Here is a 24,582-nt window from a genome sequence, read left to right on the forward strand (position 1 = left end):
GCTTTAAAGACTAGCAAGTGTCTTAAGCAGTACTCCACATTAATTTATATGTTTGTTTAGAAACCTCAGCCAGACAAAACTGGACAACGTTGATTATAAAAAATAATACCGTCTACTATTCTAAAACAGCGATTTATCTTTAAGATGGAGAGTCGAAGCTCATTTGCTATCTTCTACGAACGCGTACAAGACCTCGTACACGCGGTGTCATAGGCTATAGTATAAGTCACCATATACAAAACAAAGTCCACATGAATGCCACAAGACTTAAAAAGTCCCCCCGAGGGGAGAGGCACAAGTTACGAGGAAAGAATGATGTAATCCATGTACGTTGTCCTCAAAGGGAAGATCATAAAACGTATAAAAGGTCACTGGAACTTGCAAGGTAAACCAAGGACAATACTTTAAGGGAGGAGACGGGAGACAAAGTACAAGTAGCACGTCCTTGTCCTCATGTTACTCAATATGAAGGGGGGGGGGGACAAGGACATCATGAGAAGGATCAAGGACATCATGGGGGAGTCAAGGACATCATGAGGGGGGTGTTACATGGACAAGACAACAAAGGTGGAAACCATTACCCAAGTGAGTCGAAGGAATATTCACTTTGTTATTACCAGTAAAAGGTACACACTGAGCTATGGACAGGTGTGGAGGCAGACTATACATACGGATTCAACTCAAAACCCATGTAATGATGAAGCCTTTCCACTACACTATAGTAAATTGATGGTTAGAAGGCGGTTTCAGAGCTGAAGCCTTGTCCCATGCGCGCAGCTAGGAGAGTACGTACATACACGTGCTATATACACAATATTAACACTATACGTGGGGAATGGTAGTTGGAGCAGCAAATGGTTAGTTACAAGGCGGGGCTTAGGAGCTAGACCAATCTCCTCGAAGACACGAACAGGCATACGTGCGTAAGCACACAAAAGGAAGTGTTCGTCCATCTTCAGACAGAATATGCTAACAATTATGCTTACTGAATCATTAATGCTCAGTTTATAAAGGTGTATCAGTGCCTCTTCAGTTGGATCTCTCGTGCTAACAATTATCCATAGCTAAAATAGTTGACCTCAAATATCAGTCACCGCTACGTAAGGTAACCATTCTTGGTAAACTTTTTGTTAAATAGTCAAGTTGGATTATTACTTTTTAACAAGCAAATATGATCCATCGAGAAAATATTTATATATAATCACCTGTGACCAATAACACCGTAGTGTACTACAAGCAACAAAAGTGTGCAGTTCTAACTAACAAACAACTTACATGTAAATAACTACTTCTAAATGACGAGAAGAGATAATGTGCACTTTGAGCTGCAAGGACACCACGCGGCCCGAGATCCTCTCACTACCACAGCTGAACTAAGACTGAGGAGCGGCGCAGGCGCTCACCCGCCCCATGTTAGTCTGGGTTACCACACCTCCGCCACACTCCTCTCCTCACCTCAACCCTTCTCAAAAATGACCATAGATGTGCGCGAATAATATTAAGTGATCATTTGCTCTGTTCTGGTGTTAGCCTTAAGGGGCCATGACACAGTAAAATGAAAGTTGTTCAATTTCAAAGTTTATTTGCTAGTTGTATATGAAAAGGGCTTCAACTCCTCCAAGTCTCAGCATCGTAGCATAAATAGGAAGGGAGCAAAAAAAAATATTGAACTGTTTTAAAAAATTTCCAAAGTGGTCAAAAATTAACATCAAACACAAGTGACAACTAAAATCATATCTATGACTCTAAGCAATCACAATAATATATCATAAAGTATTTTAATAATTAGCTTAATGCCAAAAAAATAAAAAACAAAAAGCAAAATTCTCATATTTGTATTTTTTATCGGGCGATTTGCATGAAACTTATACACCTTACAGAACGTAAGCCTATCTGTAGGGGTGACAATTTTGGAGGAAATTGGTTGATGTCAACCTCAACCACAGGTGACAGAATCTATGACTCTATTTATTGTCATTTATTGTCAAGTAACAGTCCTCTTTCATGTTTTATCCAATTTATATGAAACTTTCACCTTATGTGTAGAGTTTACGTCTCTACAGTCTCTCTAAAACACTTTATTCCAAAATTTATTTATTGATTTTATAAATATTTGCAAACATGAAATATTGGCATAAATTTTTGGGGAAATTTGACTGTTTGTATTAGTAAAACTAAACATTTTGGATAATCCGCTTGGACAAATCCTTTATTTTATGTTAATGTGATAGAAGAGTGTCATAGAAATGATTTCATTTGAAACTTGTGGTTGTACTGACTTATTGAAAATGTGAAAAATTTGTTGAAAAAAATCATTTTTTTTCTCCCTTTCTATTTAGGAAGCGATACTGAAACTTGCACCAGTTGCAGCCCTTTTCATATACAACTAGCAAATAAAGTTTGATTGAAATTGAATAACTTTTGCTTTTACCGTGTTAAGGCCCCTTAAGCTTATCAATCACAAGACCACAAGACCTTATACTGGACAGCCAGCAATTATATAGTCCTGCACATGATCAAGGGCTGAAATATACTCAATTATTTATTTTTTTAATTTTGCCGTGTAGGGCTATAGTTTGTATCAGCGTCATTCATCCTGTAAGTGAATCTACTGCCATAGCAGCATGCACAACACTTCCCAATAGGAAGAAAATTCACTGGGTTGCTCATCCTGTCATTTGTACTCTACCCAGACACAGATGGGACTTTCTTAACTGTCTCAAATGTACTTGACTGTAAAACAAGTGATTAACAACTTACAACCCTCAAGTTTACATTATCTTGCGGCTGCAAAGTGGAACCATTTGAGGACAGTATCTATATTTGACAAAAAGTGCTTTCCAAACTCAGTGTGGGGTTTATATGTGTAGCGTGTATGAAAATAATAACCCACTGTTTTGAAAAGACGAGGAAATGTAGACCATATATTTTGATCCCAACATGGGATCCTCTTCAGCAGTAAGTCCTCGTGCTTTCAAAATAGTGGGTAATTATACGAGAAATAATTTGTGCTCAGTGTGGGATGGACTGCCATTCTCGGATTGGCTGAGCATGAGGGTTGCTTGTGATTAGTTTCTTGGTGGGGTATGCAGGGGTCAGGATGTCAAAAAGTACTATCTGCCAGGGTGGAAGGAAGTGCTGTACGCTTTCATCTGTATATACATCGTGCAGTCCCATCATTTTAATATGAGTGGCAGTTCTTTGAATCCATTTAGACTCGCTAGTTCCATTTCGTATGTGTTCTAACAGTGCAACTGACACAATGTTGTTTTTGTTATCACGCAGAAGCTTTAGTCCCATCATAAGATTAATTTCAAATATTCTATCTCTAATGCTAAGTATATTTAATTCTTTCCGTATGTTGAGAACTTTGGTAGTTATAGGACAGCCAAGTATAATTCTGAGTGCTTCATTTTGCATTTTTTCCAGTCTATCAATACTTTTGCCATTTTGCAGGACCAAAGCTGGTGCATGATAGTCTATCAGAGACCTTATATACGCTAAATATATCATTCTTGCTATTCTAATATTAACACCATATTTCGGGCTGTACCCCACTACAGTTCTGAGAGCCTTGAGTCTGTCTCTACATTGTTGATGTAACTTATTGACTGCAGTTGAGGTACAAGGGACAGAGACACCAAGGTATTTGAAAGATGAGACATAGTCTATTGGTATGTTATCTATCTTAAGTTTTCGTGGTCCACTTTTGCGGTTGCCAATTTGTCTGTTAAATACCTTAGTTTTAGCAGCGTTGATTACAAGACCAAGGCTCTCACAAGCTGTATGTATACAATTTAAGACTGTTTGCATTTCGCGGTGGGTTTTAGTATGCACAAGGATGTCATCTGCATAGCTGATAGTGATGTTTGCCGGACTAGTTGGGATTGATTTTAGTAAAGCATTAATTAGAACATTAAACAAGGTAGGACTAAGTACTCCTCCTTGTGGGGTGCCTAGTTGCATTACTTTAGTTTCACTCTTGTAGCCTTGGAACAGCGCAGAGGACTTCCGGTTGGTAAGATAGCCTCGTATCCATTGTAATAAATGTCCCCCTATATCCATTCTCGCTAATTCATACATAATCACTTCCCTATTAGCAATACCAAAGGCATTTTTTAAATCAAGAAATGTTGTGTACTTGTGCCTTTTATGTGAAGGATAGAAGAAATTGTTTATGTAATAATCTAAGATGAGGTCTGATAAAGACCTTTTGTGCCCTCTATAATGCTTTTGCGCTACCGCTCACAGGATGAGTATGGGGTGCACAATAAACTAGCCGCCTTCGGCGGCAACAATAAAAAATCTCGGATTGGCCTCATCAGTCACACCAGACGCTGCTCCAGGATTGACAACCAGGGCGCAACTCCATAGTCTCCCGAGACTGAAGGATGCCTACTACCATACGAGAAATGAGGACAATAGGTTTTTTCGAGAAAAAAAAGACAAGAATAACCAGGAATTCACTGAGGCAAAATGATAAAGAAATTAATAGGCAAGGTGGAGAAATTAAATATATCAAATGTATAGAGGTTAGGTAGGCCTGAAGCATATATGGAACGAATAACTATTGCAAATTTGGAAAACAGAAGGTTGATACTAAGCAGTGCTCGCGAACTCAAAGGTCTCAATGGATATAAGTATAACCAAGAATACGTTCTACTGTGTCACAGATCCGTGGGGAACTGTTGTCGTACTCTTGTACTCCGGGTTGGTCGATCTCTCTCCAATGGGTTCCGTCACATGTCTGTATTCAGCCGGTCCTCCAAACAGACCCAAAAGTGATTCCATGCACCCACTAAACCCCCTGTTTATGAATGAAAAATGGTTTACACACGACTCGACTGATTTCGTACTCACCTAATTGTAATCCACCATTGCCCACTGGATGGGGGACGGTGTGCAGGACAAACATATCAATTGTGACATTAGCTCTCCACATATGTCAGTTGCTTAATTTAGAACCTGTACTTGAGGTCGATCTCGAACCCCTTGCTGATGTGACGACTTATATTTAATTTTGTAACTAGCTCATCAAGATTGTAACTTGCTTAGCTAAATGAATTGTGGGGTTCAGTCTCTGAGCCCATTATGTGCCTCTGTAACCCTTTCCACTACCGCCCACAAGATGGGTATGGGGTGCATAATAAATGAACTAGTTAGTTTAGTTTTACAGTTGCCTGTCCTCAGGCCAGGCTCGCCTATATAGCGGCCGCCCAACGCAAAGTCGCATTCGTCAATTTTATTGCACTGCGTATACAGAATTATTCTCGCGTATAAGGTATATTAACTTATTTCATCAAGTTAATAGTTTAAAAGCTAAGTTTAGTAACAAGCGACAGTCCTGTGTACAAATAGTGGAATAGATGACTAACTTCCCAGCGGGAAGGAGCGGGGCACGGGGACACCCCTCCAGGAACTGAATTTACCTGAGGGCCACTAACACTAGTGGCCTCGATGAGGACAGAAATCCGGCGGCTTGTCAAAGGTCCCCCCATTTGCCCTGATGATCTTTTCCTGCTGTATTTTAAACCCCAGCAGAGGTTTGGCGTTTACGGCTTCGGCGGGTAAGCCGTTCCACCGGTTTACAACCCTATGGGTGAAAAAGCATCTCCTGTTTCCTGTCTAACATTCTGGCTTGTTGAGTGTGAACCCGTGGCTCCTTGTTCGTGTAACATCTGACCTTTTGAAGACATTGTCCTGATCGACATCCTCCAAATTGTTTAGTATTTTAAAGGTTTCTCTGAAGTCCGCCCTGCCATGCCTGGTTTGTGGTGTTAAGTTAGCCCTGTGGCCCTCAACCGTTCCTGATACGAGAGATGACTAAACTCTGGTATGATTTTTGTCGTAAGACATAGCTCCATAGCTCTGGTAAAACATGGCTCCAGAGCAGCTATGTCTTTCTGAAGATGAGGTCTCCATGCCTAGATGCAATAATTCATGTGGGGGCGCACCCGAATCTAATAAAATTAAAGGTCTACTTTCTTTTCCTTGAAGGTAAAGGTACGCATGATTATTCCCAGGGTTTGGTTTGCTTTTTTACTGCCTCTCCCACTTGTACAACTGTAAGTGATTGGTGGATTCTGACTTCAAGATAATGTTGATGATTTGTTAGTTGTGTTGTGTATTCTGCCTCACGTGATGGATTCTTACTCTAAGATCCTTTTCTTCATCTATTTGTTGAAAGGTAGGGCTGTCAGTTTGGTAGTTGTGACGTGGACTGCTATGCCCCACATGCAAGGTCTTGCATTTATCGACATTAAAAAGTCACCTGACCATTTGTAGAGTTCATGTAGAATCTCTTTGTAAGGTTTCAATGTGACTTTCACTTCCCACTTTACCATAGGTCTTAGTGTCATCTGCAAATTTGAAATGGTTTGTAATATTCTCATCTATGTCATTGATGTATTTGACAAAAAGGGTTGGCCCCAAAATGAACCCCTGTGGCACCCCACTAAGCATATTGGAGGGGGGGGGGGGAATGAGATATTTGCTTGCTGGGCTTGCGATTACACAACTGGTCGGGCTCCGGGGAGTGTGACTTGTTGGGCTTCTAGTTGTTCATAGTCGGTCTACGGTTCGTGCATGGTTGTGATCCAGGGATTGTTTGTGTACCAGGTTTGTTTGTTAGGCCTCTATGGTTGTATGTTTGCTAGAAATCCGAGTTTCTTTTTTCGTATAGAGCTCAATTTTTGTTTGCTATGGCTCCATAGTTGGTGTCTAGGGCAAGTGGAGGGTTTAGGTAGGGCTAATGAAGTCTGTATTAGGTAGAGCTAGGAATGGAGTTTGGTTGGGCTTTGGGGCTGTTTGTTTAGCTTTGGGGGGGGGGGAGGATGAGATGTATACATGCTAGGCTTACGGTTACACAACTGGTCAGGGTCCGGTTACACAACTGGTGGGGCTTCGGTTATACAACTGGCCATGCTCCAGTTAATTTAAATAACTGGTCTGGCTCCGGTTAAATAACTAGTCGGGCTTCAGTTAAATAACTGGTCGGGCTCCGGGGTTGTCACTTGGGCTTTGGGTTGTGCATGGTTGGGCGTTGGGTCATGCATGGTTGTGCTTCAGATGTTTGTTTGGTTCGTTCATGCTAGGCTTCCAGTTACACAACTGGTCGGGCTCTGGTTACACAACTGGTCGGGCTCCGGGGGTGTCACTTGGGTTTCAGGTTGTGCATGGTCAGGCTTCGGTTCATGCATGGTTGTGCTTCAGATGTTTTTTGTTCTATTCGTTCATGCTAGGCTTGTGGTTACACAACTGGTCGGGGTCCAGTTACACAACTCGTTGGGCTCCGGTTAAATAACTGGTCGGGCTCCGGTTACATAACTGGTCGGGCTCCGGGGATGTCACTTGGACTTTGGATTGTGCATGGTCGAGCTTCGGTTCGTGCATGGTTGTGCTTCAGATGTTGTTTGTTCGGTTCGTTCGTGCTAGGCTTTCAGTTACACAACTGGTTGGAGGTCCAGTTAAATAACTGGTTGGGCTCCAGGGGTGTCACTTGGGCTTCAGGTTGTGCATGGGTCAGGCTTCGGTTCACGCATGGTTGTGCTTCAGATCTTTTTTATTCGGTTCGTTCATCATAGGCTTGCGGTTACACAACTGGTCGGGGTTCGGTTACACAACTGGTCGTGCTCTGGTTACACAACTAGTTGAGCTCTGGTTACATAATTGGTCGGGCTCCGGGGGTGTCACTTCGGCTTCGGTTCGTGCATGGTTGTGCTTCAGAGGTTGTTCAGTTTTATTCATACTAGGCTTACGGTTACACAACTGGTCGAGGTCCGGTTTCACAACTGGTCAGGCTCCGGTTACACAACTGGTCGGGCTTCGGTTAAATAACTGGTCGGTCTCTGGGTGTCAATTGGGCTTCGAGTTGTGCATGGTTAGGCTTCGGTTCGTGCATGGTTGTGCTTCAGAGGTTGTTTGTTCGGTTCATTCATGCTTGGCTTGCGGTTACACAACTAGTTGAGGTCTGGTTACACAACTGGTCGGGCTCCGGTTACACAACTGGTTGGGCTCCGGGGTGTCACTTGGGCTTCGGGTTGTGCATAGTCGGGCTTCGGTTCGTGAATGGTTGTGCTTCAGAGGTTGTTTGTTCGGTTCGTTCATGCTAGGCTTAGTTACACAAATGGCTGGGGTCTGGTTACACAACTGGTCTGACACCGCGCCTGACAGCTGGGTGGACAGCACTTCGGATTCGTAGTCCTGAGGTTCAGGGTTCGATCCCCTGTGGAGGCGGAGACAAATAGGCAAAATGTTTCTTTCACCCTGATGCCCCTGTTACCTAGCAGTAAATAGGTACCTGGGAGTTAGACAGCTGCTACGGGCTGCTTCCCGGGGGAAAGGCCTGGTCGAGGACTGGGCCGCGGGGACACTAAGCCCTGAAATCATTTCAAAATAACCTCAAGAATTTTCGATTGCTTTCGCCTAAATTTCATTCCATTTACTCACTATGTCTATTCTGAGAGGTAAGGAAATGTTTGCTTGTATCTCTGTGTTCATTTATGTGTCTTCCTTCCATCTAAAGTCTCTTTCCACTATTACACATTTCGTCCTTTTGGTATTCACTTTGTATGATCTTATTATGATCTTATATGATCATGATAAACATTATTATGATCTTGTATGTCCTTATCATATCTTACTCATCTCTTATCTAATAGTGACACATTCTTTCCTCATTTTCAAAGCCTCTTAGAATAGTTCTTAAGCCAATATTATAGCATATTCCAATGCTGTCCTCACAAATATAGTTAACAACACTGACAAGTGCTATCCTGTCTAAATTTCTGAATGCTACTTATATATTTGCCTATTCTGTACAGATAACTAATATGATTTTGTTTGCAAGTGACCTTGAAGACATGCTTGGTATTATACTTGCTCCCTTTATATACAAAAGGGAATATATATTCATTTCCATGAGCTGCCTTCTCATTATGCAATGACCATGCAGCCTCATTGCTCCATCCCCAACTCTCATTTCCTTACATTTACTTGAGGTGAAATCAAGTAGCCACCTTTCAGACATTTCCTGCAGTTTGTTCACATTTCCCAATTCTATTTTGCTGTCCTTCCCTATCCTAATAATTTTTTGTAGATTTTGTTTAACTGTTAGCAAGTGTATATCCAAGTACGAGACTTGTGCCAACTGGATACCTATACCGTATAAGGCCATCGATGTCGGCCTTATGCTGATTGGACTTACATCGATGTCCAAGCAGTCCTCAACTGTAGCACACTGGCTACACCAATAGCTTGGTGGCATAACTATGGGCGTTTTATTAGAATCTCCCAATAGCATTTTAGAATTTGAAGGTTTGTATATCAAATTAAAATGGAAAAATCTAATTATATTTTTATTATATAAAAAATTAAATGCACTAGCTCAAAATGTTTATGCATCAATGTAAAATGCAGTGTAAAGTCTACAGCATTGCAATTACTGTACTTTGTAAATTTACATTTCATTAACATTTTATCTTTGAAATCCCATTTTGTCTTACTGTGCACAGCATACTGTGCAGCACAACATTTATAATTTATTTTAACTGTAATATAAAGAAAAGTAATTACGGTATATACAATTCACAATGTTTCTCACTTCTTGGCAAATGGATTCACACGAGAGAGCCACCCGGCACCAGATTGTCTGCAACAAAATACAAATGACATACATTAGTGTGATTAATGAAGGTTAATAAAATGACAGTAAAGTATATGTAAAAGATCCTAGTAACCCATGCGAGGCAGATCCTATTCGTATCTATCCACTCCCACTCATGTATTTTCCTAACAGTTGCTCGATACTTTCCAGTGAGTTTGCTTTTATAATGTTACTTGGAAGCCTATTCCAAATTTTGTTACATTATTTACAAAACAGCATTTGAATATTTATATACGCAATATATGTTTTTTGTAAATCTAAACTTGTACAATTTGTATATAATATTTAGTATTGTAACATAGGTTAATATATTAAGTACATTATTTAGATCCTATTTGTAGAACTTTTTCAACCATAAGAGGAAATAAATAGTTTTCTTAGTCTTTCTTATATGGAAGTTTCATATAAATACACAAACACAATGAACAACACAGTAACAAATAAACACACAAAGTTGAACAAAGCAGTTGGACCAGATGGAGTTTCACCATAGGTTCTGAGAGAATGCACACCCGAGCTCAGCATTCCACTTGTCCAAACTGATTTTTCAGGCATCCCTGTGTACAGGAGTCCTAGTAGATGTGCGGAAAGAGGCTAACATAGCTCCAATCTACAAAAGTGGCAGCAGGGAAGACCCCTCGATTATAGTCCTGTATCATTGACAAGTGTAAGTCAAAATATTGCAAAAAATAATTAAAATTAAATGGGTAGAACATCTGGGAAAAACAATATAATAAGACAGACAGTATGGTTTTCGATCTGGAAGATCCTGTGTAACGAATTTACTCAGTTTCTATGATCGAGCCATAGAAATTTTACATGAAAGAGATGGTTGGGTTGACTGCATCTATCTGGACCTAAAAAAAAAAGGCTTTTGACAGAGTTTCACCTAAGAGGTTGTTCTGGAAACTGGAATATATTGGAGTAGTGACAGGTAAGCTTCTAACATGTATGAAAAAGTTCCCGACTGATAACAAAATGAGGGAAGTAATCAGAGGAAGTGTATTAGACTGGAGAAATGTCACAATTGGAGTACCACAGGGTTCAGTTCTTGCACTCGTAATGTTCATTGTCTAAAACTATCTACCAGATGGAATACAGACATGCCACTAAGTGGCTCCCAGAACTGAAGGACAACAGCTAGGAGGAGAGATTAGAGGTTATGCCAAAACTAGAACATAAAAAAAAAAAAGGCGATATGATCACTACGCACAAAATGGTAACAGGAAATGATAAAATTGATAGGGAAGAATTCCTGAGACTTGGAACTTCAAGAACAAGAGGTCATAGATTTAAAGTAACTAAACAAAGATGCTTAAGAAATATAAGAAAATTCACTTTCACAAACAGTAGAAGATGGTTGGAACAAGTTAGGTGAGAAGGTGGTAGAGGCCATAACCGTCAGTAATTTCAAAGCGTTATATGACAAAGAGTGCTAGGAAGATGGGACACCACGAGCATAGTTCTCATCCTGTAACTACACTTAGGTAATTAAACTTAAATTCTAAATTTAATTAAATAAAGCTTCTGGGTCACATATATAAAACTAAGCAAGATAAACAAATGAAACTCAAGCTTAAGTGTTTCTTACCCTTCTAGTTTCTCAGTCTCACTTTCGTGCTGTTTATTCATCAAGTATTCAATAAACTCAGCTCTGAAAGAATGCTTGAGAGGCTGAGGCCGGTTAGCTTCTTCTTCGATAAGTTTCTGCTTATCAGCAGCTTCTTTGAGGCTTAAACCATACCAATCAGCTTCCTCTTCCTAATGTAGAAATAAAAACAATGATTTGAGTATAGGTGATAATTTCCAGTTTGAGCAAGTCACTCTGTTGCTCCCTTAGACAATATCTTGCTCTCACAAGAAAAACATGCCAGCCAGTCAATGCTACTTACACTCCCTGATGCAGTGGTGATCTATTCAAAATGCGATGCCCTCAATGGAATATTAATTGGGAAGGACTGAAGATTTCTCTATCCAGCCTGGAATGACCTTCAGAAGGTTCCGCTGAAAACCACTATGGAAAAAAACTCCCTACAGGTGATACAAGTATCAAATAGACTGCAAAATATCCCTCTACTAAATGCTATTTACCCACTCAATCATTACACAAACCTGTCATCAGCAGTCAGACCCTTTTCTAAACAGAGTTGAACCTCTGCATTTTAATCATTACTCATACTGAAATTGAGGGAATACAAAGAACATATTCAGCACGCATAGACACAATAAAGCACCTAAATTATTGGGATCGTCTCAAAGCTCTCCAAATGTACTCACTAAAAAGGAGATGAGAGAGATGCCAAATAATATACACATGGAAAATATTGGAGGACCAGGTCTCTAATTTATACAGTAAAATAACAACGTACTGTAGTGAACGATATGGAAGAAAATGCAGAATAGAACCAGTGAAGAGCAGAAGTGCCATAGGCACAATCAGAGAACACTGTATAAACATCAGAGGTCCGCAGTCGTTCAACGTCCTCCCAGTGACTATAAATATTGCCGGAACAACCGTGGACATCTTCAAGAGAAAACTAGACTGTTTTCTAAAAGAAGTTCTGAACCAACCGGGCTGTGGTGGGTATGTGGGCTTGCAGACCGCTCCAAGCAACAGCCTGGTGGACCAAACTCTCAAAAGTTGGGCCTGGCCTCGGGCCAGGCTTGGGGAGTAGAAGAACTCCCAGAACCCCATCAAGCAGGTTCCTGTTAAAACACAGGAGTAAGGTAAGCATCCCAAAACAAACCCCTATTTTGGTGAAAATTGCTACCACAAGCTGGACAAGTGAATAGAACTTCCTTAAAAGAAACGAGCAAACGATCAAGACGTCACATGTCGCCGCGCCGCTGTCTGCGCAGCTTCCCCCTCCAAGTGAGTGGGAAGGGGGAGCCCCAGACCTACCACGCTGGCTATCTACCATCAGTTCTGAGGCTGCATGTCAAAAACGCGAAAAAATGCCGACCGGAGAAAGGGAGGGAGGGAGGTTCATTTGAGCCTAGGGAAAGGCGGAGCCATGGGAAGATCTCGGGTGCGACCACTGAGCAAGCAGAGCCGGAACCCAAGCCGGCAAAGGAGATGGAACATCTGCCGAACAGAAAAACTCCCCAACGCGCGCAAGCTCGCCAGGAGATTGGAGACTACGGGTTCGACGCAAGACTCCAGAGAAGGGACACCGCGAGATCGATGCACATTTACTCACAGGAATTATATGATCCTTATACTTCTCAAGTATTTCCTGCTTCTTGGCTGGATTATCAGGATATAGTGTCTCTCTGACTAATGTCAATAGCATCTCTCTTCTCAGCCGGAGTGCTAACTCAGACATCAGGTCAACGGGAGGAGTCTGCAAAATTGATAAAAATGAAGATGTATGAAAATACAGTATTGTCAGTAGAGAGCACAGCATCATCAAAATAACAATACAGTACTGTACTGTACATCATTACTTGAAAGACATGCCCTGTGTATTAGCAGCTTTGCAAAAATGTACCTGTACCTATCTTATTACTTTATTCATGTTAATTAATATGACTATTGTTTTTGCATACCAAAATTTATACAAAATTCATTGCACTTCATTTAAAAAAAGTGATGTAATATTAAAAAGCATTCAACATTCTGGGAAGAGACAAAACAGCACTGATAAGAGTATATAAACACACACGACTGTGTTTAGATAGATTGTCTTTTGTCTTTAGACTGTCTTTGCATGTCGTGGTGCAGTCGACTAGAGCGTGCCTGTGAATACCCAGCACATATGTTCGAACCCTAATCAAGGCTCCTGTTGGATTTGTTTACATGACATGACTAGTGACTCTTGCCCTTTCCAGAGCTGTACAGAACACATAAGAGCGCACCCTATCCTGTAACGTGTTTCAAGACGATGACTTGGATACTTGCCGATTTATTTTGTAAATTTACATAACAATGCATTTTCTTTGCATATTACTGAAGAAAACAGAGTAGAAAACTGTTATCTTGATGAACAGAACCTCTTCAGCTTCAACAGACAATAGAGAGAGAGGAGGGTGTTTATCTCGTGTAAAGATTACCTCTATCATGATGTTACTTCATGTGACAAGCAGATGTTTCCTTTGAGTGAAATCTTGATGAATTTTCTTGTTAAGATTAAATTGACCATCAGAGAATTTGAAATTCAAAATTGATTACGTAATGTTTGATAGGGGGTAGTTGTAATATTCTAATGGGTAGGGTAATGTTTCTAGGGGGTAGTTCTAGATAGTTTTCTATCAGCCCATCCTCCAAAAATGGGGAGGTAAATGTAACAGCCCCATAAGTACAATTATGTACCATGTGTGACAGGCAGGAATTGTACTTATTTTCACTTAGTTTTAAACCGTACTGTCAAATATATTGGGAATATTTGAGTTTACCTGAAAAACTGAATAGAAAACCACGACCTAACCTTACCGTCTTAGTTTTTGAAGATAAGCATTCTATTGCTTATTAATTATAATTACTACTTAACCTATAGCTATATTGATATTACAGTTTTATAAAACAAAACAAAACTAAAATACTTCAATAAATTGTAAAGTAACTCAGGATATTTTCAAATTTTGTATAAAATCTCTTGTTTAATAAAACTGAAAAAGAAATTCCTGATATTTAAAACTTGTGTATAGCAAACTGAACTTTAAAACTTCATCCTAAAATTCTGAGCATCTTAACAGAAAACGAGAATAAATGGGTAGGTAAATGTAACAGCCCCATAAGTGCAATTACTTGTAAACAGCAGAAAGGGAACTGAAAACAGAGTAAGGAAACTATAAGAGCGGGAGCAAGGGCCAACCGAACTGGAGCTGTAGAGAATGGAGGAAGTAATAAAACCTAGCTCAGAAGTTGCTGGTAAACACCAGATTAGCAACCTCAAATACAAGCAAATAAATAGGAAGAATAAAAGCAGTATGTACTATGTATGGCAGTCAGGAAATGTACTTATTACATTTAGTATTAAAATGCACTGTCAATTCGGAGGATGGGTTGCAACCTATCACCTGAGGATCACATTAAGAACATTGTGCGAGGAGCCTATACTACACTTTCTAACTTCAGAATTGCTTTTAAATACATGGATGGCGAAATAATAAAGAACTTGTTCACGACTTTTGTTAGACCAAAGCTGGAATATGCAGCGGTTGTGTGGTGCCCATATCTAAGAGTCACATCAACAAACTGGAAAAGGTTCAAAGACATACCACTAAGTGGCTCCCAGAACTGAAGGACAAGAGCTACGAAGAGAGGTTAGAGGCATTAAATATGCCAAAACTAGAAGACAGAAGAAAAAGAGGTGATGTGATCACTACGTACAAAATAGTAACAGGAATTGATCAAATTGATAGGGAAGATTTCCCGAGACCTGGAACTTCAAGAACAAGAGGTCATAGATTTAAACTAACTAAACACAGATGCCGAAGAAATATAAGAAAATTCACTTTCGCAAACAGAGTGGTAGACAGTTGGAAAAAGTTAGGTGAAAAGATGGCGGAGGCCAAGACCGTCAGTAGTTTCAAAGCGTTATATGACAAAGAGTGCTGGGAAGACGGGACACCACAAACATAGCTCTCATCTTGTAACTACACTTAGGTAATTGCAATGTCACTGGTACATTAGAGGCCCGATAGTTGAGTGGACAGCACTCTAGACTCGTAATCTTAGGGTCAGGGTTTGATCCCCGGTGATGGCAGAAACAAATGGGCAGAGTTTCTTTCACCCTGATGCCCCTGTTACCTAGCAGTAAATAGGTACCTGGGAGTTAGACAGCTGTTACAGTCTGCTTCCTAGGGAAGGGGAGGTAAAAGAAAATATTAGTAACAGTTGATTGATTGACAGTTGAGAGGCAGGCCAAAAAGAGCAGAGCTCAACCCTCGCAAGCACAACTAGGTGAGACCGTTTCATTAGCTCAGTAAACCTGTTAACCTAGAGTTACTGGTACCTGTTAAGGATAGGTAAAATTATTCTGCTAAATTGAATGAGTTCATCTACCAGAATTTTAGTAGAGAACCAGTTAATATCAAAACTAAAAAAATTCAGATTGGAATATTCAGAGAAATATACTTTTTCCACAAAGTCTTAGATAATTAAAGTGTGTGCTTTAGAAATATGTCCTACTGCCTTACTGCTAATAAGATAATGGAGAAAAGAGCAAAATACTTCCTTGCATTTAAGGTACCTATACACATATGGAAGGGAATAAGTCATGGTTGTATAATTTATTTGTAAAATCTGGTTTCTTTAGCAGTTTATTAATGGTTTTATCGAAAAGCTTCACTTTGTCTTTGAGAGGATCCATAAAAGCCTCTCATAGGTATCTGTGTCCCTGCGTAGCTCATCAAACTCCCTGTTAAAATGTTGCCCTTTCCAATATTAATATCAAGTTTCATAATAATATTATTTTCATTTTTCTTAAGGCAATCTAAAGCATGTTGGAACCTTTTGGGAGTTTCTATGTGTACTATTTTTTTTTGTAAGACCCCCAAGTAATGAGACAGTCTTTGTAATGAGACATTTATCAAGAAAATTTGAATTAAAATTAATGAACTAATGAAACTAAAATATTAAGTGTGAATTAATCACAGCTTTTTGTAGAAGAGAGGCTATATCCCAGAACTGACTTTTCATCAATACTTAAGTAATGGGCCGACAATTTCATTATATTTACAGTACCTGTACAGTTTTTTTGTATGGGTTCGGATCGTTGGCAAACAGAATTTCAGCAAAATGGCGGTTCAGTTTATGTTGTAACATTATGATTTAAATTAGTACATTGCACATAACTATCATCAACCAGTCTGGCATATTATAAGGGATGGACATCATATAAATTCATTAATCATCTCTTAATGTCTCCAACACCATTAACATTGACATATACAGTACACACAAACACACACTCACCTGCAAAATATAATTATCAAATCCATATTTCTCATCAATTAGCTTGAGTGTTCTATCAGTCACATGAAGACGCATGTATCGATCTAGAATTTCTGAATATACTACTGACATCTTGATTGAGGGTACCCAATAATGAGGAACACGTCTTATAGTCCTGAAATTTTGTAATAAAAAATAAATACTTTGAGGTTGTGAAAAGGTTTGAGGCTTTTCTTAGCAAGTTATTCAGTTGCCTTAAAGGGCACAGCTATTTCAAAGTATCACACTGAGGTGCACATGACAAAATTTTGTTAACAAATCACACAGGATAAAATCATATGTAGCAATTGGAGTAGTGTAGGGGTTAAAGCACTGCACATCCTTAGAATAAATGGGTAGTCAGGCAGATGATACATCTAGCATAGATGTCACGCGTACTATAGCATCCCTGCATGACCATTTTTAGCAGCACCTGAAACCAAGGCTGGGCCGGTCACCATGGAGCCATGAAAAGAACTTGATAGTACTGTAATAGATGAAATGGATAGGGACAGCCTGTTTCAAATAAGGGTAACAGGTAAGGGTTAGAAATAAAGAGTCAAATACATAAGAAAGTATTCACATTTAGTGGAAATTGTCTCCTCCAGAAACCTTCTCCGGGTATGCCTCCATTTACAGTTTGTACAGTACTAGCATTTCGGTAGGAATAAACACACCAACTACTAATAACCAAGAGGCAGAGGAACAATAGTTCAATTTTATTCCTTACAGGCACAGAACAGTAAGTGTATCCTCTTTGCCTTATCCCTTCTCTTTCTATTACGACATACATCTCGGCATTTACTACAATACATAAACACAACTATAAAACTTCTACTTTCCACAAAATTTCTATAAATAGTTGGATTGCATAAAAACCCCATTCCAAAATTTCTTAAGAAAATTTATTGCTATTACGAGAATAACCGAATGACCACAAAATAGCAACCATGCCATCCACCTGGGCTCTAGGAAACTCAAACCACGTGTGGACCTCACACGTGTGAGGCCCAATCTCACACTTTGCTTTTTTTTAGCACCATGCTTTCACTTAGAACCATCAAGATGACTATCTGTAACTTTGGAGGCAAGTTCAAAAACTTCTTCATTACTGTTCAAAAGTTTGGAGCAAAAATAAACTTACTCTTTCCGCTTTTGGAATCCCCTGATGATGGCCTCTCCACCCCATATACCCTGATGAAGCTCTTTGGGGATTCTGAGTAGGAGTGGAACGTTCTGCACTGGTACCCTGCAATTATTTATGAAAATAAGTTTAACATCATACTTTTTAATACAAAATTTGTATATAAACAATAAAAATGCACCATACCTGAAACACAAGAAGAACATGGCAACACTGTATACTGCAAATTAACAGAATTACTGGATTTGAAAAATAATTATATTAATGTCATAATATACAGTATGTATTTACAAAATTTATTATTACATTTTCTGTCACTTATATCAAAGACAAATCTATTTTATAAAACATATTCAATAAATGGAATACTGGAACTGTACATCTTGCTCATACATCATTAATCATAGTGATAAATTTTAGCATTATTAATTGGGGATCAAATGTCAGTTAATCATAAGATTCAGGAGCACCCTGCAATAGTTTGGGCAGGACATGCTTTAAAGAATGGACAATGATAGACTGATGAAGAGAGTGTATTAGAGTGAACCTGAAGGCAGCAGGAGCAGATGGTGGATATGGAGTGCAAGCATGTGAGGAAGTGGGGAGTGAGTGAAAACAATGTACTGTACGAGATATGGTAAAGGACTATGATAAGTGGAAGCAATTTGTTGGGAGGGAGTGAATATATCTGCATATGTACAGTGCGGTATGCACCAATTTACAAGGAGCACTGAATGTTTAGTCTTATGAAAAGCTGTGAATGACTGCTAGTGTGGTAGTGCCTATTTATCCACAATGCTTTACAGTATTGTAGATGATTCAAAGAAGAAACCATATAACTTTTAAGATTCTATAATTTAGAACCTTATTTATCTATAGTATTCACTCGTTTATCTCTGGGCTGATGCCTCTCCAACCCATAAAAGTTATAACTGGGGTAATGGTAATGTTTGTAAAGTGTGTGTGTATATATGCATCAAGGTCTTTCTTTACACTCGTTTCAATCCATTTGTTTCTCATCATACTGTATAAAAGGTGTCATAATATGTACAATAGTCAATGTTAAATACCTCTTCAAACAATAACCAATATTGTGAATGGGTACCTGGTTGTTAAAACAATTTGGCGGGTCATATTCTGGGGAAAATTATGATTAAGGACATGCCCAAAATGCTATGCATGCTAGTGGCTGTACAAGAATATAAGAACTCTTGCATATATTTATGTATAAATAAAAAATAAATAAAAAAAAGTCACAAAATGAACCACCCAGACAAAGCACACTGGAACCCAAGGTGACAGAAACAACAGGACAAAGCAAAATCACATCACCATGATTCAGGCTGAAGAGGAGGAAGGTAGGCTAAGGAAACAAGACAGTGAAACAAGGAGGGAGAGTAAGCCCCCTTTAAAACAACAACAGCCTCCTGGATGACACAATCGGGAAAAAGAAACCGGCTTACTGCAAGCAACACATACAGGCCACATATAAAATGACAAACTGTATTCACACTCAAGGCCTAAGGAAAACCGTAGACGATGACAAAAACACCCTGAGAATCTAGGTTAGGAATCAGGAGAAGGAAGAGACCTATGTGGCCAGAACTCGAAGGGGAGGAGTCTACTCAACCAGGACTCTGGAGGGAATGGGAGCAGCTACAGGTACTTGCAAAGTACTTAGGGGTGAGGGGGGAAAGTGCATGCCCAGAAAGGACCTAGAGGGGTGAACTTAACTGGCCAGGACTCAAAAATGGGGGGCGCCTATCTGGCCTGGACTTGGAGTGGAGGTTATATATGCCTACTCGACCAGGCCTTGGAAAGGGGTGGAAGCCTAACCGGCCCAGCCTTCGAAACGGGGGTAAGAGCTTAACCGGCCAGACCTTGGAAGGAGGCAAGAGCCTACCCGGCTAGGCCTCGGAAGGGGGCGAGAGCCCACCCGGCCAGGCCTCGGAAAGGGGGGTCACCTACCCGGGCAGTACTAGGGAGTAGGACCTGTAAAATCTGCTGGATGCAAAAATATAAAATTAGTGTTAAAAATGGTTTGTCATCGACTACCAAAAAATTTTAATTGCCACTTACACTTCCCCAGTTGGTAACTTTTCAAAATTCCCTGGTTTCGGAATATAATGGACTGGTGACATTTGTGTGCATTTCCACTCCCAATAAAACTTCTTATAGTGTTCTGGGACCCGACTTAAATAGTTTAAAGGTGCCGATGCAAACACTTTCAGATGGAGCCATGGTTTTGTGAGTGACACCCGTAAAGCTGCTGCTGGAAGTCTAGTAGCCATCTGAAAATATATGAAAGTGAACTTTTTTTAATTTCTCACACTAAATTAGAACAAGTTTACAATTTAATTAACATACAAAATGGGATTTTCATGTAGATGAATTTCTGTCCCAGGCAGGACAAAAATGGTTGAGCATATTACCTATGACCTAATTCCCCTGTTCACCTAGCAGTAAATAGATACCTAGGAGTTAGTCAGCATACTGTGAGTTGCATCCTGGAAGAGGGTCAGTGGTTTGACCAGGGGGGAGGGGGGAGCCAAACATGTATACTGTATATACACTGGCTGTCTGTCCCCCACCACAATGAATTACTATTATGCTGTATTATATTCTGAGCCAGGTGTTTGGTTGCACCCTTATCATGGTCCTGCTCTTCACATGCTCTTTGCTATGTACAGGAAGGGCTGGTTGAATTATGGCAATAGTGCTTGCAGCAGGGATTTTTTTTCAAATGTCTCCATCAGATCATTCTGTTACTAGGGAGACACTGGAGAAATCTCAATCTGGCCCCAGAATGACCTTTAAAACACTTATTTATCTCTAATCAAAACCCTTCCAAGAACTACTGAGCAGAATTGTTCATACATAAGGTACAATTGAAAACTCACACCCCAGAAGTGACTCGAACCCATACTGTCAGGAGCACAATGCAACTGGTGTGTACAGGACACCTTAATCCACTCTACCATCACGACCGGTCAAAAGCTGATGGTAGCCGAGGCTATTTTGCCCATCAGCCCACCCGCACTCTGATGGTAATCTTGTCATAGTAGTTTATGCCCGAAACGCTTTGCGTAATAGTGGCTTTAGGCATTGTATGTACTAGCTCTACCTATAAGTCAACCAATCCTTGTAAAAATTTATTGTATGTATGTACCTTACCTAAATAAAATTGTATTGTATTGTTGTATTGTTTATCAAATCACCTCATTCTTTGGGGCACACGTGAGGAACACAAATGCAAACAAGCCTGAATGGTCCCCAGGACTATATGCAACTGAAAACTCACACCCCAGAAGTGACTTGAACCCATACTGCCAGGAGCACTACATTAATAAGTCCCCCCATACTAGGACTGCGTTTTTCTTCCCGGGCAGAAAAGGTACATATAGATGATTTGCAAACATAAAAGTTGGATTTATAGATAGAGCTTGTACAGACAATACCTGAAGCCACTTATACGCATAGCGTTTCGGGCACACCTTTGCTCTACTGTACCTACACTGTAACACCTTAATAACACTGCTCTACTGTACCTACACTGTATTAAACACCTTAATAACACTGCTCTACTGTACCTACACTGTATTAAACACCTTTATAACACTGCTCTACTGTACCTACACTGTATTAAACACCTTTATAACACTGCTCTACTGTACCTACACTGTATTAAACACCTTTATAACACTGCTCTACTGTACCTACACTGTATTAAACACCTTTATAACACTGCTCTACTGTACCTACACTGTATTAAACACCTTTATAACACTGCTCTACTGTACCTACACTGTATTTAACACCTTTTATAACTGCTCAGCCGCAGCAGCACTGCTCTGCCGGCCTCTGTTTACCTCCTGGCAAACAAGTAACATCGTACAAAAGACACTTCAGTAACCAACCAAAACCTAACCCAACCTAATATAACCCAAGCCAGCCTAACACAGCATAATTTAAGCTGATATATATATATACCAACCTGACGATATATACGGTTTGGACAACCAGAAAAAGATCATTGTAAAAAAATATTGTGTACGATTTGACCATAGGCCCATTTCGTCAGGCAACTACTGACGAAAATTGGTATATAAAATGAATCGGTGTATAGTTCGTACACACCGACTCATTTTACATTAATAAGCTAGTTAAATATCACTCGAATTAGCTGTGGAAGTGGAAGCTGCAGTTATAAAAGCAAACCAAATCCTAGGAATAGTCAAACGAAATTTTGACGAAGGAAAAGGTAGTTATACAACTGTATAAATCTCTAGTGTGCTTCCACTTTGTATTATTATATCCACGCATTGAGACCTCATCTTCAGAAAGACATATCTGCTTTGGAGAAAGTTCAACACCGGGCGACTAAAATATTTTCCGAAATAAGTCGACTTTCATACCAGGAACGGTTGAGGGCAACAGGGACCAGACATGACAGGAATGCTCTCAGCAAAACTTTTAAATTACTGAACAATTTGGAAGGTATTGACCCAGAACACTTCTTCAAAAGGCTAGATGTAAGACGAACAAGGAGCAACGGTTTCGAGCTCAACAAGCCACACTGAAGGATGGAAAATATTTGTTTTTACTCATAGAATTATAAAGTTGTGGAAACGCATACCCGCCGGAGTCATAAATGCCGAAACATTGCTCGATAAAATCCCCAAAAGAAAAGGGAGGGGCCTTCGACAAGCCAGACAACCTTCCTGTCCTCGTCGAGACCACTAGAGAGAGATACCTGAATTTGCCCGAGGGCCACCCTCGAGTAAATTCAGAGGAAACCATGGAACCACTTTCCTGACGAAGCCATAAATGATAAAACATTGCTCGATAAAACCACCAGGGCAAATATTATTTATTTATTTATTTATTTATATACAAGAAGGTGCAGGCGATGATTCACAATAACGTGGCTAAAGTAAGTTGACCAGACCACACACTAGAAGGTGAAGGGACGACGACGTTTCGGTCCGTCCTGGACCATTCTCAAATCGATTGTGAAGAGGAAGATTGATTGATAAAGATTAAGCCACCCAAAAGGTTGCACGGGCATGAATAGCCCGTAAGTGGTGGCCCATTTGAGCCATTACCAGTATCAAGAGCTGATACTGGAGATCTGTGGAGGTGCGACTGCACCCTGCGTGACGTGAAGAGATGTCTCCCGACGTGAAAAGGAATTGATTGATAAAGATTAAGAAACCCAAGAGGTGGCACGGGCATGAATAGCCTGTAAGTGGTGGACCTTTTGAGCCATTACCAGTATCAAGAGCTGATACTGGAGATCTGTGGAGGCGCGACTGCACCCTGCGTGACGGGAGATGTCTCCCGGACCAAGTGGTGTGAAGAGGAAGATTGATTGATTGATAAAGATTAAGCCACCCAAGAGGTGGCACGGGCATGAATAGCCCGTAAGTGGTACAATTTTTTTTCTCAGTATTCTGAGGTTGCATTTAACCATCAAGCTGTTATCGCGGGGGAGGATACTGCTTCGCAGTCTTTATGAGGGTGTCCAGCTGCTGGACACCTTTGTTGACCAGGAGAGTGGCTGTGTTGATGGCTTCAGGGTGGCCACTGCATGATTCAGGAACTCTTAAAGCTCTTCTAAGGTCATTGGTTGCTTCACATTCCAGAAGATAGTGAAGTAATGGCTTTTCTGTGACAGTTTGGCAGAAGATGCACTCTCTCTGTCGGGGTTCACCAATCTTCCAGTTGCATCTGTAACCTAGACGTAGTCTATATAACCTAACTGCTATTTCCCTGTGGATTCCTTTTGGGATATTTAACCTTTCTAATTTGGTTGCCTGAAGATACCATGTTGCAGATGGCGAACCTTCAGCTATTCTCTGGTGTAGGTCGGCTTTGTTGAGATGTGAGATGAAGAGCCACCCAAAAGGTGGCACGGGCATGAATAGCCCGTAAGTGGTGGCCCTTTTGAGCCATTACCAGTATCAAGAGCTGATACTGGAGATCTGTGGAGGCGCGACTGCACCCTGCGTGACGGGAGATGTCTCCCGGACCAAATGTTCCAATGAAGAGGAAATGATTGATTGATGAAGATTAAGCCACCCAAGAGGTGGCACGGGCATGAATAACCCGTAAGTGGTGGCCCTTTCGAGCCATTACCAGTATCAAAAGATGATACTGGAGATCTGTGGAGGCGCAACTGCACCCTGCGTGACGGGAGATGTCTCCCGGACCAAGTGGTAAGAAGTGTTCACAAAGTGGATATGCAGTTGGTGCCTTTATAGCATTGCTGAGTAATACATAATAAAACAAATAATAATAAGTATGTTATTATGCTCTGTTTTGTTATATATATCATATAAATACAATGCCCAATGTTAATATCTGTTATTTTCACCAGTGTCCACAAATGTATTTTTTTATATTTTTTTTTGTCTTCCTTTGTGTATTATCTGATTTTGTTGCAATTTTTACATCCTGTAGAGTGCATACCCGTCCTTAACTATGTCAAGATACTAGAATTTAATTGGTCAACAAATACATCAGCCACAACTGGCAAAACTTGGTACTTGGACTTTTTTTTTTTTTGGGGGGGGGGGGAGAGGTGATATTTCAGATTTCAAACCATTTTCTTTGTCTCTTTAGGGTTTTTTGATAATTAGGGACCAGATTAGGGCTTTATCACTTATATAAAGTATGCATACATCCCCTAAATCATTATAATTATCCCTATATCTGTTTTTCTTCATTTTTTCTTTACTTCATTTCAACACATTGATCTACAACTCACATATTCAAGTATGAATAAAAAACCATGTTTATTAAAACATACAAGTAAATTAATGAATTAGAACTACC

General features: G+C 40.0%; 2 protein-coding genes across 8 annotated transcripts in view; both read right to left on the reverse strand.

Annotated features, from left to right (window-relative positions):
• The window catches only part of LOC123759261 (WAS/WASL-interacting protein family member 2), a 150,212-nt gene extending 148,782 nt beyond the window's left edge, over positions 1 to 1,430 (reverse strand). The window contains exon 1 of one of the 3 annotated variants that reach the window (XM_069338895.1): positions 1,276 to 1,430. The gene's annotated coding sequence lies outside the window, so the exon portion shown is untranslated. The remainder of the gene's footprint in view (positions 1 to 1,275) is intronic. The other 2 variants (XM_069338938.1, XM_069339008.1) reach the window with 2 other exon arrangements.
• A 7,913-nt stretch (positions 1,431 to 9,343) lies between these two features.
• Positions 9,344 to 24,582, reverse strand: part of mRpL28 (mitochondrial ribosomal protein L28) — a 188,531-nt gene continuing 173,292 nt past the window's right edge. Inside the window, exons 1-7 of one of the 5 annotated variants that reach the window (XM_045744781.2) lie at positions 21,550 to 21,647; positions 19,825 to 20,036; positions 17,746 to 17,850; positions 16,584 to 16,737; positions 12,865 to 13,008; positions 11,256 to 11,425; positions 9,344 to 9,649 (exon numbers count right to left, since the gene is read on the reverse strand). In XM_045744781.2, coding sequence (XP_045600737.1) covers positions 9,598 to 9,649; positions 11,256 to 11,425; positions 12,865 to 13,008; positions 16,584 to 16,737; positions 17,746 to 17,850; positions 19,825 to 20,036 — 837 coding nt within the window. In that variant the 5' untranslated portion in view covers positions 21,550 to 21,647 and the 3' untranslated portion in view covers positions 9,344 to 9,597. Of the gene's footprint in view, positions 9,650 to 11,255; positions 11,426 to 12,864; positions 13,009 to 16,583; positions 16,738 to 17,745; positions 17,851 to 19,824; positions 20,037 to 21,297; positions 21,318 to 21,545; positions 21,648 to 24,582 lie in introns of those variants that run through there. The other 4 variants (XM_045744871.2, XM_045744953.2, XM_069339659.1 and 1 more) reach the window with 4 other exon arrangements.

Source organism: Procambarus clarkii, chromosome 1 (genome assembly GCF_040958095.1).
Source record: "Procambarus clarkii isolate CNS0578487 chromosome 1, FALCON_Pclarkii_2.0, whole genome shotgun sequence".
Taxonomy (NCBI): domain Eukaryota; kingdom Metazoa; phylum Arthropoda; class Malacostraca; order Decapoda; family Cambaridae; genus Procambarus; species Procambarus clarkii.